We start from the raw sequence: 17,264 nt of genomic DNA on the forward strand, positions 1-17,264 counted from the left end.
CTTACCCAACCAGTCTCTTTGCCGTTGTTTTGCATGTGCGCTCAAAACCCGCTCGCCTTGCAGCCAAGTTTGTGCTTTTGGGGCTTCTGGCAGCTCCACAAAAAGCCTCAGTACAGCTGAGATGCTGGTGAGGGGTCCAGGGGTCCCAACTGCTCCATCCTGGGCAGCGGAGCCATGTCTTGGGCACCTTCATGATGCTCCAAAAAGTCACTGTTGGTCCCTACCACTGCAGCCATGGTCCAGCATGTCCTTTCCACTGCATCCCCTTGAATCCCCCCAGCACGGGACACCCATGGGTGCAACATGGAGGGGTTTGTGGCTGCCAAAAGAAGGTGGAGGGGAGGCAGAGCTGGCAGGGGGGCACAGTTTTTGGGATAGAGGGGGCTCCCCTGGGGGTTCACAGGGAGCGTGTTTGTGTGCGTGGGATGGAGCAGGAGCCCTTTGAAGCCAGATAAGCTGAGAGGGAGCGTTTGAAACGGGCCAAACCAGTTTGGGGGCCATCGCTTCTACCAGCATTGGAACCCAGGCTCCATGCCGCACCCAGCACTTGCTGGGGGCTGCTGATAGGTGACCCCCAGGGCAAAGCCCAGTATAGGGCAGGAGGCTGCCCAGGACCCTCCACCCAGCCACTGCTGTCACGTTTGGCCCGTTCTCAGACTGGAGGTGTTGGGAAGGCTCCCCCTTGCCCTCCACTGACCCCTCGCTCAGCCCCATGGCCAGGGCAGCCCTGTAGCGAGGCGGCACTGGGCTAGTGTCTGCCTCCGCTGCCCCGAACAAGCCCCAACACCTTTGCAGCATCCCCTGGGGCCAGGGCAAGCTGCCAGGCCAGCACCTTGCACCAGCCCTGGGGCTGCTCCTCTAAAAGTGGGTACCTGCCTGCACCCTGCTGTCACTTAGGGCTCCAACGCCTGGCTAGGGAGAGGTTCCTTTTGGTCCCCGTTACCACAGCTCAGCCATTGCCAGAGCAAGAAAACCCTCTGGTGTTTTGCTGCTGGCCCTACCCCAAGCAGATACCATCAGCTGGCTCTAAATCATCCCCAGCAGGGCTGGACCAGTGTCCCCAGTGGGGATGGCGCTGGTGGCACCAGTCCCTTCCAGCAGCAGCAGCAGCTCTAGATTTGGCTGAACCTGGTGCCTGCCCCGATGCCGGTGGCTTTGTGAGCTCTCCTGGCTGGGAAGCTGCTGGAAAAGTTGTGCCTAAGGAAAAGCGGCTTTTGGGATCCCGCTGCTGGCCCCAGGGGACCGCAGGGCCACCCGCCCTGCCCGGCACTTCTCAGCCCACGGGCCAAGTCCCAGCGCAGCGGGCAGAGCCCTTGCCCACAACAAAGCACTTCCAAAGTGCTGGAAAAAGCAGGCAGCAGGGCAAGGAGAGGAGCCTGTGAGTGCTGGCATGGAGAGAAAAACCTGCTGCCTTCCGAGGCTGTCCCCTCCCGACAAATCTTGGGGCCAGAAGTACTGGAAAAGCCCCCCGGAGTCCCGGACTGTGGCTGTTCTCTGATGGCAAGGAGGTTGCTGAGCCCACCACCTCCATCCCCACCTCAAAACTCAACGGATGCTCAGACAGAGCCCGGAGGATGCGGGTGGGGAATAAAACACTTAGGGGGGAAACTCCGGGGCTATTTCAGCTCTCCCAGAGGTGCTCACAGTTGTTGAAAGCTCACGGTGGAGGGCAGCAAGGATGTGGTGGTTGCAGCCCAGGGATTTGCCAGGACAGAGTGACCCAGGTGAGGAGCAGAAGGAGCTCGTGGCAGCCAGGCCTGAGGCAAAGCGGGTTTGCTGGAGCCCACGAGGCGCTGCGTGCAGCTGGGCATGTCCATGTGCAAGAGGAAAAGGCGAGCGAAGAGCTCGAGCACGGGCAGGCATGGACGTCCTGTGAACAAGCGTGCAAGGGCATGCGGAGCAGCTTGTGGCTCTCCCCGCAGCTCTCCAGCCCCGGGGGCACTGGGGTGAGCCCCCCGTGCAGTGTGTGGGGTGCAAGCAGCTGCCCGGGTGGAGCCCAGGTGTGGGGCAGAGGCTCAGCAACCTCCCTGCAAGCCCGGGCATGCGTCCAGACACCAAAACACGGCTGCTGCCTCCTCCTCCTCCTCACTGCACCGAACAGCAAAGGAACCCCTTGCGATGCCACTGCTGCCCGCTCCTACCAAAGAGAGTGGATCCTTACTCCATACCATCCTCCTCCTCCTGCTCGGTCCCAATGGGAGCTCTTCCTGGGAGTTTCTGACCTTTCCTCCCAGTGCCAGCCAGGCTCACTTCCACCAGCGAGCTCCCTGCGAGTGCAGGGCCAGGCGAGTGCAGGTCGGGGCTTCCTGAGCCCTCCTGGGTGTTACAAACGACAGTGGTGATTTCGAGCAGGCAAAAGTGTCCTCCCAGCCTGCACAGCCACCCACCACTGCGAGGGGGCTTGGAGGGGCAAGGGACAGAGGCTAGTGTGGCTTCTCATGCCCTGCGCCGAGCTGGGGGCTGCATCCCTGCCAAGACATGAGTGTCATGGAGGGGAAGGAAATCCCAGCCAAGACATTGATTTTATTTTTTCAGAATAAAAAAAAAACCCAAAACAGACAAAACTTCCTGAAAACAGCTTCCTACCTCATAATTTCACAGAAATTAGCTTGGAAACATCATTTGCTCTCCCCGTGCTCCCGTACCTGCTTTGGGCTCTGCTCTTTTCCCATCCCAGCGCAGCCCCCCTGGGCACAGGCAATGCCAGCCCATCATGCCAAGGGGCTCTGCCCCCCTCCCCGTACAGCCACAGCGGCGTGTCTGTACCCGTCTTCCCCTCCACGGAGGCTCCACAGGTCCCAGGGAGGAGCAGGAGGGTTTGGGCAGCCCCAGCAGGCTCGTACCCCTCATGCACTTCTCTGGGTACCAGTACCCCCCAAAAAAAGCTCAGCTCTCCAGCCTGACACAGGGACAAAGTGCTGGGCATTTTTGGGGGGAGGCAACCCAGCAAGGGGGCTGCAGGGTGAGTGCCAGCTGTGAGCTTGGGTACCACTTTTCTGCCTCGGCATCACCAAGCCTGGCACGGCCCCCAGGGACCCACCAGCTCCGGGGATCAGCCCAGAGGCTTTACCCCTCCTGACAGCAGGATCCCCATATTGTCCCGGCACTAATGAGTTAATAAATTCATTTCTGACTAAGAAATTAGACCCTTAAGAAAAAAATCACCACCCACTTTCACCCTCCCCGCTCCCCCCCCTCCCCAAAATATCCACGGTTTGTTTACGGGTGCCCTCCGTGCCAGCATCAAAGTGTGTTGGCAGAGGTCGGGGACAACCGGGCGCTGGCGGTGGTCTGCCTCCGGCGGGCACAGGGGGGTCAGTGGCTTCAGGCCAGGCTCGGGGCACTAGTCCTTGGGTGGCTTCTTGCTGCGGGCGTTCCACATGCCACGCTTGGAGTGGTAGTAATGGTAAAAGTTCCTGAGACGCAAGCGCTCCACCTCCAGCCCGCTCTGAAGGACCCTGCAGCCGGACAGGGGGGCAGCCTCAGGGGAGGGAGGGGACGGACACGGCCCCCCTTCAAGGAGGGCTTTGCCCCTTCGCCACCATGTCACCCCAGCCTTTAGCCAGCTCGATGGAGGGGACAGTGGGTTTCCCAGGGGATGTGCCCAAATCCACATGGCCAGCCCTGCCTTGAGGGGGTCAGGGGGCTGCCAGGACCCCCAGCCTCACCTGTCCAGGAGCTCCCAGTCCTCCCCGCCCCAGCGGTCTCTGAACTCCTCTGTGTTCATCCCTCCCACGCGGTCAAAGTCCGACTTGTAGATGCCAAAGAGGCCAAAGCCATTCACCTCCCAGTAGCCTGGAGGGGGGAGAGCAATGAGGCGAGGGGTGTGGGGGACACCCAAATCCCCAGGCCATCACCTCTGTGCTCTCCTCACTACCTGGGAGCCACAGGAACGCCCGTCCCAAGCCCTCTTCCCACCACAGCTCCGTCCCCATCACTGCCACCTCCCATGGGGGTGGCACCAGGGGACAGCCCAGTTTCGGGGGGCATCGCACCCAGTGCGCCTCAAGCACCCTTGGGCTTGAATCCCATCTTGCCAAAGCAAAACAAACCCATGCTCCCTGCACATGCAAGCCAGGCTGCAACCCAAACCCGGCGCCGTGGCTCTCCTTAGGCAGGCAGGGGACATTTTCCAGCTGGAAAAGCATCACGGCAGAGGGGACCCCGCTCACCGTTGGGCTCCCGCGGGGAGCTGCCACAGCTCAGCCTCATGACGATGGGCGCATAGGCCAGCTTCCCCTCCACGCAGTGCTTCCGGATGCTGTCCAGGATATTGGGGGGGAAATGGATGTGCAGGTCGCAGAGGAACACGATGCTGTGCCCATCCTATGGGAGAGGGCAGACACAAGCGAGAGGATCAGGGCAAAACAGCTCCGGGAGAGAAGCCAAGGCAGGAGCTGGTTTCTCTCCCCTGGCTCACCTCGACCGTGTCCACACCAGCCTGCAGCCCGGCCGAGCGCTCGAAGTTCCCCGTGCGCCGCAGGTACTGGTAGCTGAGAGAGGACAGGGCAGTTAGTGCTGGTGACCAAACGGGACACAGCCAAGATGGGGACAAGGACCACGAGGTAGGAGAGGAGACCACCTCAGGAAGGGGGTCAGGTGCCTACAACTCATGCCAAGGGTCCCCCCATGGAGGCAGAGGTGGTATTTGCATCCCTGACTCCTCCACATGGAAAACAAGTTTAAACCCCAAAAAAGGAGGAGGCAGCAAGGGGCAGTGAAGCCAAGACCCATGGTGGGCTGGGGAAGGAGCAGCAGGTTGTGGGAGCACTGCCAGGATGGTCTGTCCCACCACAAGGAGCCCTGCAGACCCCACGGGGAGCAGGATGGGACCCAGAGCTCATGGCAGGGGGCTTACCGGGGCAGCTGGGCATCCCGCAGGGCCTTCTCAACGTCCATGTCGTCGCTGTCAAAGTCCACCAGGATGACATTGAAGTTGGCGTCCTTCGTAGCCCCGTACAGGTGAGCCATGTCCGAGATGAACTGCTGGACCCAGCGGGCTTGGTTCTTCACTGCCAGACACAGCCACAAACGTCCCTCAGGCTCTCCATGGCGCTCCCAGGAGCACCCCCTTCCCCAACCAAACCAACACCCCTTCCGATGAGAAGCGATAACTTCAGCATCTCATGAGAAGCGATAATAACCTCATCCCCCTCGGGCCAGCCTGAAGGATGCAACCTGAGAGCAAAGTGGTTGCCTTTCTCCTGCCGCAGGATGCTGGGGGCAGAGAGAACAGCAGAGACCCTGGAGAGGCACGTCCTGGTGTCACCTACCGGGTACCACGAAGTGCACCATGACATCCTGCTTCCAGCTGAGCCGCAGGGGCCGGCACAGGACAGGTTTTCCATAGAGGATGCTCCAGGTGCTCGGCTGGGGCTCGGTGGCCCCCAGAGCCAGCCCTTCCGGGTTGGCCTCAGCGCTGTCGTCCTGCTTGCCCTGGTGCAAAAGGACATAGACATACTCGGAGAGCCGCACCGTCCGCTGGCCCCGCTCCGCCAGCTCCAGCTCCAGCAGGTAGCGGTTCCCCCGGGCCGTGTCCCGACGCTTCTCCACGTTGACAATCCTCAGGAGGGTGTAGATGCTATGGGGAAAGCAGAAGCACTTGAAAGCACCATCACCATGAGCTCTGCTCCCCACAGCTCCCTTGCTTGAAGGGTTGGCCTGAACCCACCATCGAGCTCACCCGGCCCCAAGGAGCCAAGCGGGGTGAAGGCACATTCTCCCCAGCCTCCCACCCGCGCCCCACTCCCTCCCTACCCTCCATTCTTCTCATTGAGCTTCTCCATGTACTGCGCCACCACATCGACGACCTCGCTCTCGCTCAGCTGCAGGTTGCCCGACACGTTGCAGCGCAGGTCGTTCCAGTCGGAGCGCAGGAGCTCAAAGTCCACCGAGCTAACGCTGAATGTCCTCTGCCAGTTGATGGAGTCCTCCAGCCAGCTCTGATGCAGCTCGCCGGTCTCATAGCTGTAGTCTGACACCTCTTCTTCCTCCTCCTCCTCTTCCTCCTGGCCCTTTCCCTCCTCCTGCTGAGATGTCGTTGTTTCTGACATCTTCAGAAAGGATGTCACCCGCATCCCCTCTGAGCGGGCCACCTCGGAGGAGTTGTAATTGGTGGTGGCTGCTGTCCTGCCCGGGGCAGGGGTCGTGTCCTCATGGGTCTCCCTACTGAAGAGGCCCTCGGTCCCCAGGGCGAGGAGGCTGGGCAGCGCTCGCTGCTCGGTCCCCAGCTTGGGCAGCCGCTCCCACCTCCTGCCACCCACACGGGCACTCCTCCGCCTGGCAGGGTCCCTCTCCTTGGAGATGTTGCTCAGGAGCCAGGGGGTCCGACGGCCAGGAACAGCGTGGAGCTTGCTGGAGGCAATGGGATGCTTCTGAGGGGTCCTGGAGTGAAGATGGACTTTCTTCAGGGCCTTTGGGTAAAGAAAGATGCCGGGAAAGGCCGGCTCCTGGGCTGGGGCTTTGCGCTTCCCTGGCTGCAGCCTGGTCACGTAGACCTTCTCCTGGGTTTTCTGGGGCTTTTTGTCCTCCCTGGGTGTTGCAGGCTTGCTGGGACCCAGCGTTTTGGCTTTGCCACCAAAGACGGGAACCGAGAGGTGGGGTTGGAGGCTCAGGGCCCCGGCATGCTTTGAAGATGCCAGCAGCCCCAGCGCATTCTCCTCGCCTTCGCTGGGATCCTGGGGTAACCAACTGAGCATCCGCCCACGGACCTGCTCCGGCACAGGGCCCACGTCCTTCTCGCCGTGGAGGTCCTCAAGGATGGCTGCCGGGCTGGCGCTGGCCTGGTGGGATGTGCTCCATCTCCCCAGCTGCCCAGGCATGCCCACCTCATCCAGGGCCTGACCCTGCTTGCGGTGAAAGCTGTAATAGTCCAGGTTGTCTCCATAATCCTCGGTGACCGGTGGGGTCTCCTTCCCTTTGGCTCTGGGTACCGGCCCAAAGCTCTTCTCCTTGGCTTCAGGAGGTGGGTCTGTGGGCTCAGGGCTGTCCACTCCTTCCTCCTCCTCCTCATCATCCTCGAGGAAATCTAGGGAGTAAAGGCAGAGATAAATATCCTGAGGGTCCGAGCCGCTCGGCACAGCCCCCTGCAGCATGCTGGCCCAAAACAAAGTGGCAAAACTTGTCTCCAGCAAGAGATCAACCTGCAACAGCTGCTGGGTGAGGGAGGCTGAGGGCTGGTGGGCACTGAGCCATGCTCACCAGGGCTGGCAGCTCCAGGCTCTGCCCACTAACCCCTCCAAACCTTGGCCATAGCTCAGCACTGCTCTTATTTCATCCAGGAACAAGCCTAGCCTGCCAGGGCTTCGCCAAGCCACAAACCGACAGCGAGCCACGCTCTGAACAACATGGCTCCTGCGGGTCCCCGTCAGCATCCCCAGGCTCTGTGGACATCCCAGACTCCACACCAAGTCAAGTCATATCCTGCTGCCTGCTGACCAGGCCAGCCCAGGAGATGCGGGTACACAGCTTGAAGAAGCCAGGAGGGTGAACCCCAGCCCTAGCATCCCCCACCCCATATCCCGCAGCGCTTTGTGGCTAAGCCAAGTGGGATGCATGACCATGGAGCACGTGGGACTGCTCGGAGGCGAGCTGCTCCATGCAGCCCTGCCCTCCTTGAACCCAGCATCACTGGAGGCATCCCGATGAGCTGCATCTCCTCGTGGATGGGCCGGTGGATGAGGATGCCGGGTGCTCAGCCCTGTGCTGAGCTGCTGAGGGATGCCCAAAAAGCTGCTGGCGGGGAGCTGGCAGCACTCACTGTCTGGGTTGAGGAAGAGAAATGCTCGCTGGCGTGGATCCTCCTCCTCTTCATCCATCTTCATGTACTTATAAAAACCAAACCTGGGAAACAGAAAGATGATGTCCCGGAGATAAGGGAGGAGTGTACACGTGAAGGGACGTGCTCGCACACACGCAAGCCCATGCAGGGAGGAACATCCCCACCTGCAGTGCAGGTGCCCGGGCACAGCCTGGCTCCGAAGGGAGCTGGGATCCCCAAAATCCAGGAGCACTGCCAGGTCTCAAGCTGCTACGTGCCTGAGAGATGGGGAAAGAGCCAGCCTAGAGGTGGCCCTTCCAGTAGGGATGGAGCCTGGGGACACACAGCTGAGGATGCATCATCTCAGTGCCGTTTCCCCAGCTCTTTGAGTGCCCTCTTGACATCAGCCCCCTCCTACCCCTCCATGTAGCACCCCCAAACACCAGCCCCACAACACTTACTTCTCCAGGTAGAGGGGGGACTCCCTGTAGAAGCACTTGTTATCTGTCTCCATGTGAGTGAGGCGCGTGAAGTCATTGGGGTACACGAACGAGAGGTAGACCTGGGGAGATGACCACACTGCCATCACCCTGGCACAGAGCAGGCTCACTCTGAGGAATCGGGGACCAGCAGGGCTAGGAGCCAGGGACCTGAGGCCAACAGTGCGGCCCCACAACAGCAAGGTGACCCTGAGCACCTCAAACACCCCGTGGGACTTTTAACTCAAACCCTTTCAGGTCAAGGCGGGGAAGCTCAGCCTGATCCTCCAGCAAGGGACATTTCTCCTGGATCCTTAACCGAGTGGAAGCATCCCTGCCCTGGGGTGGGGGCAAAGCACTTGGCTTTGCTGTGTCTCCCATGGGAGCGTGACCCTGTCACATCGTGGGGAGACACTTACAAATTGCAGGCCCTGGTAGCGGGCGATGGGGAAGTCCTTCACCACGTAGGTGGGGCTGTAGGCACAGGGCACCAGCACGTTCTCCACTCGAGAGGCCTCAATCGCAGGGGCTGAAGAGAAGTAGCCATGGCTCAGCCCCAAGCCATCCCCTACCACCCCTTAGCCCAGCCCATGTTACAGTTTGTAGCACAAACCATCCCAGCGTGCCCCCCTACAGACCCCAGCAGAGATGCCCTCCACCCAGGAGATGGGCAGAAGGTAGGAGGGATGCCCTTGGTGCCTGTGGCAGCCAGATCCTGCCTTCTTCCTCACTCAGAACCCCACACAGACCTGCAAGGATCTGATCCCAGCCACTTACTGAGGAAGAAGGTGTCCCTGGGGTCAGACTTCAGCATGTCAGCCCCGTGCTCGTCTTGCTGCGCCTGCCAGAGGTAGCTCCCGCTGTAGCTGGCCAAGGTCTGTGGGATGTGCTCCACGTGGTTCATCTTCAGGGACGATTCGTCTGAAGAAGGCAAAGACAGCAGCTGAACCCCACAGGCACCCATGTACAGAGCTTTGTCCCAGAAGCATCCTCTCCAAGGTGACACTTCCCGATCTCTCCATCCATCCCTCCCACCAAGAGGGCTCAGAGGATTGTGGATTCCTCCTGCTCCCAGGGGAACGAGGGGAGCCAATGTGTTTGCACAAGGGCAAACCCAGCTCCTCCAGCCCCTTCATGTGCTTGCAGACACCATGACTAATCAGCCTAATGATTATTGCCATCAACTAAGAGCACGGAGAGGACAAGGGTACAGCTGATCTCAGCCAGGCAGCCTGGCTCCGATTACAGCATCACTCATCACCCTCAAGACAAGGGGTGAGAAGCTCAGCTCAGGGGGTTTACCTCCCAAGGACACAGGGATTAAACCCTGAATGTCCTTCCCAGTAGAGGTGCCGGTAAATGCAACATGAGCTGGTTTTGCCTCCTATTCAGGGATGAGGATGGCATGTCATCCTTGGCTATCAACCAGCCCCCAGACCTCCCCAGGGGAGGTCACCTTGCTCTGGTCATCTTGGCTGTGCTCAGAGCTGTCTGCTCCGAGCACCCAGGGGTGCTCCCTTCCCAGGCAGCCCTGCCTGCTGCAGAGCCCTGGGGAAGCACGCAGGTCCTGAAACAAGCAGGAACTCCCTTCCCAAGCCCCAAATTCTTCTACTTGCAGCAGGGAAAGGCTCCCCAAATGCATCTGTGCAGCTGGCTGAGGTTGGGCTGCAACCCCTGCAAAAGCCCGGAGAAACAGAAGGAAGGAGGATGCTCTGCGTGCATCCCCCACGACACGGGGATGGGCTCCCCACAAGTGACATGGCTTTACCCCAGGATGCTGCTGGGGTCTGAGGAGCCGGGAAGTGGGAAAGAGAAGCAGAAACAGCCGGCACTGATGGATAGTGGTTGGGGGGGGGGTGCAGTTTATCTGCACATCGTGCATCTCATGGGCACCTGCATCAATGCCAGCAACACCCCTCCATCCCTCTTCTCCTCATTGATTCCCGCCTGTTGCCTGTCGCCTCCTGCCTTATCGACACCTTCCAGGGCATGTTTGATGACCAGTCCTCCAGCATATTGAGCACTGGGGCAGGACCCATCTATCAAGCCCTTTCTTGCTGCCAGGGAAGGGGCAGGAAGCAGAAGATCTATAGATTTAATTAAACCTTGCACCATCCATCCCTGCTTACACGACAGCTCCTCATAACTCAGGGCCAGGCCAGGGAGCCAGCCCTCCGTGGTCTCATTAGCAGGGATGAGGCTGGAGCACCAGCAGAGTTGTGCTTCCGTGGCACGTCACCTCTGCATCCCATTTTTAGGAGGGTTGCAGCACACTCCCAGCATCACCCCTACCCACCGCAGCCCCTTGCCTCCTTCCTTCCACCCAAGCAGCAGCTCGGGGGGGGTGAAAGGCTGAGATCTTCCCCCAGGATCTGATTTCCCAGGATCTGGTTTGCTTCCCAGGCTCTGGTGCTGTCTCTCCCCAGCTGCGCCAGCACGTACAGCCCCCTCGAGAGCTTGCTTGCCGTGGCTGCGGGCGGACACGTGTGGTCCTTACCTGTGTACAGAGAGATGTAGGAGGAGTCAATCACTTCGAACTTCAAGCTGGGGAGGAAAACTCGCCACTAGGAAAAAATAAAAGGAGATGGAGAATGAGTGGGAGGGTGGCAGGGGTTCAGGGTGCGCTGGCCAACCCCAGGCACCCTCGGATGGGTCCTCTCCTGTCCTCAGCTCCCAGAAGCTTGCCTGCACGGATCCCAGCCCCGACCCTGCAGGAGAGGAACAAGGGAGAGGACTGGTGGTGCCCCAGCACAGACCCGGTCCCACCTCCTGCCTTTATCCAAGGTGATTTGGGATCAGAAGGCATCCCCTGGTGGTCAGGGAGAGGGAGGCTGCTGGAGGTGGGACACAGGCTCATGCTGCTTCCCCCTTGGGTCTGCAACACGGCCATCCATGGCCGTGGTCCTTCTGGGCCAGGCAGGCCAGACCCAGCCCTGCATCATCATCATCATCAGTAACATCACAGGAGGCAGCACAGCCACGCGTCCTGCCTCGCAGGGGAGGGACGATGCCGGGGCACAGAGCAGTTTCTCCCTGCAACCCCCTTCAACCTCAGGGCACGGAGCAGGGAGACCACGGCAGCCAGCAAGGACCTGAGCCAAAGTGCCTCACTCCGCTGCCGGCTGCTGCCTGAATGCACATTAAAAGCAGAGGTTGCTTAAGAGGGTCTTAATAGCTGCCTTCGTGCATTTTAAAAGCATGCCTTGAACCTTTGTCCAGGCAAGCCCTTAAATACCTACAGGGAGAGACGCGTTAGGGTCCTGCCTTTTTTGTTGTTTCTTTCTGAACATCTGAAAGGTTTCCCTCCCTCCAGCGAAAAAATGTCTCCCCCATCTATTTGTTTTTCACAGCAGAAATGCAGATCTTATCAGGATGGAGGAGATGGAGCCCTAGGAGGGCGAGGCTGAGCGATGTGGAAGAGAGCACCAGCAAGGAAGGGGTGTTGTCGGCCTCCCTGATGCTTTGCTGGCACCAGTTTGACTCCAGTGATTAATGACTGCTTGGGAGAAAGGAAACCTTTGCTAACACGCCAGCATCTTCCCCTCCCAAAGACAGCCCGAGCTCCTGACACACACGCTCCAGGCTCTGCCAGGGTTGTGCAGCCAAGGCAGACAAGTTCAGATTTGAAATTCACAGTATCTCAAAGAGGGAAAACAAAAAAAGGGGTGCACTCCATCACCTTGGCCACCTCTCCCCCCACTGACCCCGGGATGCAAGGTGGGCGCCACTCACAGATGGTGTCCTGGGACCTGGCTGCTCTGATATTACATGCTCCAGGTTCTCCTTGCCCATGGCAATGGGCTCCTGCAAGAAGAAGCCGACAGGGGGCCTTTCCCCCTCTGCCAGCCCTTCTTCAGAAGGCCAAGGAGAAGGGATGAGACCAGCCACACAGAACCGGGTGCCCCATCACCACTGGAGCCTGGAGCGGAGGGGCTGCTCCGTCAGCATCCACTGCGGGAGCACAGGGGAGGGACAGCAGGGCCGTTAGTTCCCCAAAGGCCATCGCACGGAAGGCCTGGATGAGCATGGAGAAAAGCAGCCTGCACCAGGCACCCTCAGCAGGAATGGCCCAGGGAGATGGGCCCCGGCTTCGCTGGAGCAACGCTGACTCGTCCCCTCTGCGGACCGAGTCGCTGGCAGCCACGGGAGGGGGAAATCATGGCTTTGCTCCAGAATAAAGCGTTCTAACATGCATCGGGAAAAGCCCTGCTGCCAGCTCTTGACAGGGCAAGCCTTGAAAGCAGCACGGCATGGGGGCATTTACTCACACCAACTTCCACGTGGTCTGAACCTCGGTCGTCTTGTTTGTGGAGCAGCTCGAAGTAGTAGCGCCTGGAGGACATGAGGCTGTGCGAGAGGGGAAGGCGCCAGTCAGAAACCACTGCGGAGCTGACAGCTACCAGTGCCAGGGTGACGGGTGCTTCCCTGCTAGAGGAGCCATCCCAGGAAATCCTCTCTGTCTTGCTGACATGTGGCTAAACCTTCCTGGGGCAAGGGGACTGGCAGCGTGATGTGGGTATCTGCTCCCCCATCCCACTGCTGAGAAGCTTCACAAGAGCGGGGGGAATCCCCATCCCTCGTCATCTGCAGAGGTGCCCGCGGTCCCCAGCACCTTCAAGCCATGGACCCGGGGGCACAGCTGGTTGAGCTCCTGTCCAGCCCAGACCCCACACGCCTGCTGGGAAGAGACTGTGGCCAGGCCTCCTCCAAGGGAGGAGCCGGTCAGTCAGCGCAGAGGCAGCAGCTCTGTCTCCCCAACTCCCTCCACCCAAGGTGGGCAGGGAGCAAGGCCACACTCACCGCAGAGGCTTGGAGACTTGTGAGCTGAATTTGGTGAACTCCCCCGGTGCCGTCCACTCGGTGCCCAGCTTGGGGAAGGAAGAAAGAGTGTGTGAGAGCGCAGGGGACACCATGGGCCAAGCAGGCACAAGGCCCAGACCCCATCAGCTCCTCCACCTCCGTCCGGCACTATGCTGTGCTGCAGAAAGGTTCTTCAGGCAGAAGGACATCCCAGGAGCTCTATCCCAGAGCCTGCTTGTCCCCAGCCATTGGCACTCCTGCTACAAGAACTTGTCACCAGCCAACACCACCAAGATCCCAACAACACATGGGTGCAAGGACAGACCACAGAGTTTCCAGTTAACAGGAGTTAACGCCAAGAAAAAACAGGAGCAAGTATTAAATCTCCTATTCTGGGACATAAGCTGGTCTTTGGTAGCTACAGCTAGGATGGGACCAAGGGGCAGGTGGTCCTTCAGAAGCCAAACCAGGTCTGGCCAGGGGCAGAGGTGGTACCAGACTGAAATAGCCCAGCATTTCCCAAGGGAGCAAAGAAGCAGGGGAGCTGCCTCTGGCAAAGTCACACATGGACCCTTTAAGGGCTGCTGCAGCAGAGGAACTTGTGGACAGGAGAATTCGCAGTGCCTAAAGAGCACCCGTGGGTTTGAAACATCGTTAATTGAGCACTACGGAACCCCAGGAGGCACTTGGGATGGTTATCAGCATGCTGGGAGCAAGGAACGAGGCACCCCGAGGGAGGAGATGCTCTCACTGGGAGCTCGAGCATCCCCCATGTAGCGAAAGGCAGAGGGTCGAGGATGATGGCACGTACCTTGCCCACGAACGCAGCCAGCCGGGAGTTGGACGGGCTGTCATCAGAGCTGAGCCAGAACTCTGAATTGTCATCCGAAGCCACAGAAAACTGGAAATCCCCTGCAGAAAGCAAAGGAGAAGCTCACCACCGAGGGATACAGTAGCACAGGCTCAGTCCCGGCGCCTCCTTGTGCAATGGGGAAACAGGGATGGATGGACAGAGGTGATGCGGCCACCCCAGATCCCACATCATGGATGGGATTGGGGCTTCACCTCCCCTGGAAGCAACCAGGGAAAAGTCTTTGCTCCAGAAAGACCCTCATGCCCAGGGGTTTGGGGACTGCCTCCGAGCCTCATGTGGTCTAAGGTGGGGGGAGGAGGCAGCTTCTCCACGTTGCTGCAGGGGGAGAAGAGGCCAAGCTCCATCACTCACCATCCTTGAAGGGGTGGATGTAGCCAAAAATCCTCAGCCCATAGTTCTTCCACTTGGGCGACACAGCCAACTTCTTCACTGTGGTGCGGGTCTGTGGGGGAGGAACAGAGACACGAAAGCATGAAGAGTTCATGCCCAGGCTCACGCCTTACAGCAACATCACCCTCACCACCTCCTCCTGGTTATCCCAGGGTCCCCTGTCCCTGGCACCAGAGGGGACATGGAGGTCCCATCACACCCATTTCTTCCTCCATCCCCCAGGCTCACGCCTTACAGCAACATCACCCTCACCACCTCCTCCTGGTTATCCCAGGGTCCCCTGTCCCTGGCACCAGAGGGGACATGGAGGTCCCATCACACCCATTTCTTCCTCCATCCCTGCTCTGCTGGGAATTACCTGCCCCAAACCAAAAAGCCTGTGAGCAAAGATCTTGAGGACCAAGCCCACAGCCAGCGGAGATGCAGCAGCACCCAGAGAGGAACAAGCAGACCCTCCCTCCGACCCACCAGCATCAGGCCTGGGACTCACGTGGGGAAAGAGAGGAAAATGGAGGTTCTTCCTCAGGTGCCTCACAGCTCCTCCACACCAGTCTTCGAAGACGTGCAAGTTTGCCTTCCCTTTGTACTGTGGGATGAGAGAGGGAGATGAGCAAGGTGTCCCCTCGCATCCCCCCTCACCTGCCAAGGACAGCGTTAGGGCAGGCTGAAACATGGATGTCAAGCCCTAGGGATGTCACTTGTGTGGACTCAGCTCTTCTGCAGTGACACCGAGCTCCCATCCCTGTGTCAGCCCCAGGGTCACAGAGCCAACCCCCAGGAGATCACCCTCCTGCTGCCGCTGCTTTGGGTCCCAGGCACACTTGGATAAGGGACGTTGTCTGAACACGGCACCAAAAGCCTGACCCCATCCATCCTGCATCCTCCCCCAGCATCCATCCCACCAGCACACAGCCAGCACCCAGAGACAGGTGCAGCGTGGACCCATCCAGAGAAGACAGGCAGCAAGTTGTCCCCTCGCACACCCATGCAGACTGATGAGGGGCTGACACACACCCATGGCCTGCACACAGGCAGCTCATCCTCATGGGCACCAGGCTGACCCCAGGACCAGGCAGAGGCCCCAGGACAGGTGATGGAGAGCAGGGAGGAGGATGGCTGGAGATGGCTTTGGAGCCTGCTGCACTGGAGGGACATTCAGTTGGACCTGATGATCTTAAAGGTCTTTTCCAACCTAAAAGATTCTGTGATTCTATAACGTGGGCTGCAGGCTCCCCAGCGAGGGACCTCCTTCTCTACCATACCCCGCCTTTGCTGCTCCCTGCCCACCCACCTGCTCGTTCCAGGGCAAAGCCTGCCTGGTCAGGTTGAGTTTGGGGTGCGTCGTGGCTCGGTTGGACCGTTGGCCTCTGGAAAACCAGCCGTCCAAGTCCTGCCCATCATTCTGCCGAGGAAGCAGGAGGGAGAGATGAGATGAGAGATGGAGGGGATTTGGGCCAGCCTGGCTGTGCTTGCAGGATGGCTCCCTAGATCTAAACATCTCATTTTGCACATCAAGTGTTGCCAAACCCAGGTGAAAGCTTTCGAGGCTAACAACAAAGGAAAGCAGGGGCAAGGCAGAAAAGTATTGGCAAGGTGTCCCGGGGAGTAGAGTTTCAAAATGTTCCAGCCAAACTTGTTTCCCTTCTGCTGAGAGAAGCTTCTCTAAAACAGTGAGTTTTCTGTTCACCCAAACCGTCTGTCTGGCCTGATGGGCTACTGGAAATGGTATCCCTTGGGCTCTGCCTCCGAAAGAGCAGAAGCAATCTCTGTGCCCAACACAGGCTGAGCAAGCAGGATGTTTCTGCACTCCCCCTCTTCCTTTACAGTGGATTAGGTTAATCTGATTGCTTGTGTCTTGTAATTCAGAGGGATTAGGCGAGCACTCACCTGCCCCCGGCTTGCTGAAAAGGTGGTGGGTGGCAATGAAGAGCCAGGCGCTTCTGGAGCCCAACCAGAGCATCCTCCTTGTACACCACGTTTGCAGCTGCAGGCAGAGCTGGAGCAAGCCAGTGCCACCCCAGGGCACTGTTCCAGCTCGCTGCCGTCACAGTCCAGGGAGCACAGGCGGAGGGGTGGGGGACCAGCCAGCACACAGGGACAAAAAAGCCACTGACCCTCTGCAAAGCGACCACCGACCTGCCCCTCTGTCACATTTGAGGTGATGGGAAGCTGTACCTGTCACAGGGGTACCTGGCTGGTGTCACAGCCCATCGTCACACCAGCGACACCTGCACTCAGTACCAGCCCTCTCCAGGAATGGGACCGAGGGGGGCACGGATGTCCGGGCCACCTGTCTCAGGAAGATCCACCGTCCCAATCGCCCATGGCCTCAGCCAGGCAAGGAGGGACTGTGCCGCCCCCCAAAGAGCAGAGCTGACCCCCCCTCGAAAGCAGAGCCCAGCTCCGAGCCCAGATGAGGGGAACCGCAGCACTGACAAAACACAGCCTGTTAGGATGCACAGTGCCAAAGAAATAATTAGCAATCTTGGCCTAAATGAACTCATTAGCATCCCAGAGGAGGGGAGTGGTACCCTTGGATAACATTATTAAGGAGGTGGCGTAATTGTGCCACACTTGTTGGAAGGATTCACCCTCCTCTCGGAAAAAGCCGAGAGACACAACTCCTGCTGTCCCCCTCTGCCCTCAGCGCAGGTTTGGTGCTGGGTTTCTCCAGACACCTCATTTTCCTCCTTTGTCCATTTCTTCCTGATTTACGAGGATCAGAGCAGGGGTCATCCCTTCTCACCCATCCCCTGCCAGCCAGCCAGGCGCAATCAGCCTCTTCCCTATTCTTATTTTTCACCGACTAATTGCTGCCTAGCCTGAAGCCTGGCTCTCCTGGCTGGCACATGGCTCTCCACCCCCAGCAGCTGGAAAAACCTCTTGGTCCCTCTATGGAGAGGGACCAGGACAGGCCCCCATCACACGGGTGAGATGGGTAGAGAGGATGAGCCACCAGCAT

The 17,264-nt window shown here is 59.3% G+C and overlaps 1 protein-coding gene across 2 annotated transcripts in view; it reads right to left on the minus strand.

The window, feature by feature from the left end:
* Window positions 1–40: 40 nt before the first annotated feature.
* B4GALNT4 (beta-1,4-N-acetyl-galactosaminyltransferase 4) overlaps window positions 41–17,264 on the minus strand; it is a 33,258-nt gene continuing 16,034 nt past the window's right edge. Inside the window, exons 3-21 of one of the 2 annotated variants that reach the window (XR_005106558.1) lie at window positions 15,594–15,704; window positions 14,793–14,888; window positions 14,264–14,354; window positions 13,850–13,950; window positions 13,039–13,106; window positions 12,507–12,585; window positions 10,736–10,802; window positions 9,016–9,159; window positions 8,658–8,767; window positions 8,221–8,321; window positions 7,760–7,842; window positions 5,758–7,027; window positions 5,274–5,581; window positions 4,859–5,012; window positions 4,421–4,493; window positions 4,173–4,326; window positions 3,669–3,795; window positions 3,224–3,458; window positions 41–2,316 (exon numbers count right to left, since the gene is read on the minus strand). Coding sequence is in view for 1 of the 2 variants with exons in the window: in XM_037402959.1 (XP_037258856.1) it covers window positions 3,344–3,458; window positions 3,669–3,795; window positions 4,173–4,326; window positions 4,421–4,493; window positions 4,859–5,012; window positions 5,274–5,581; window positions 5,758–7,027; window positions 7,760–7,842; window positions 8,221–8,321; window positions 8,658–8,767; window positions 9,016–9,159; window positions 10,736–10,802; window positions 12,507–12,585; window positions 13,039–13,106; window positions 13,850–13,950; window positions 14,264–14,354; window positions 14,793–14,888; window positions 15,594–15,704 (3,252 nt within the window). In the remaining variant the exon portion in view is untranslated. Of the gene's footprint in view, window positions 2,317–2,503; window positions 3,459–3,668; window positions 3,796–4,172; window positions 4,327–4,420; window positions 4,494–4,858; window positions 5,013–5,273; window positions 5,582–5,757; window positions 7,028–7,759; window positions 7,843–8,220; window positions 8,322–8,657; window positions 8,768–9,015; window positions 9,160–10,735; window positions 10,803–12,506; window positions 12,586–13,038; window positions 13,107–13,849; window positions 13,951–14,263; window positions 14,355–14,792; window positions 14,889–15,593; window positions 15,705–17,264 lie in introns of those variants that run through there. The other variant, XM_037402959.1, reaches the window with a different exon arrangement.

This window comes from Falco rusticolus, chromosome 10, assembly GCF_015220075.1.
Source record: "Falco rusticolus isolate bFalRus1 chromosome 10, bFalRus1.pri, whole genome shotgun sequence".
NCBI lineage: Eukaryota > Metazoa > Chordata > Aves > Falconiformes > Falconidae > Falco > Falco rusticolus.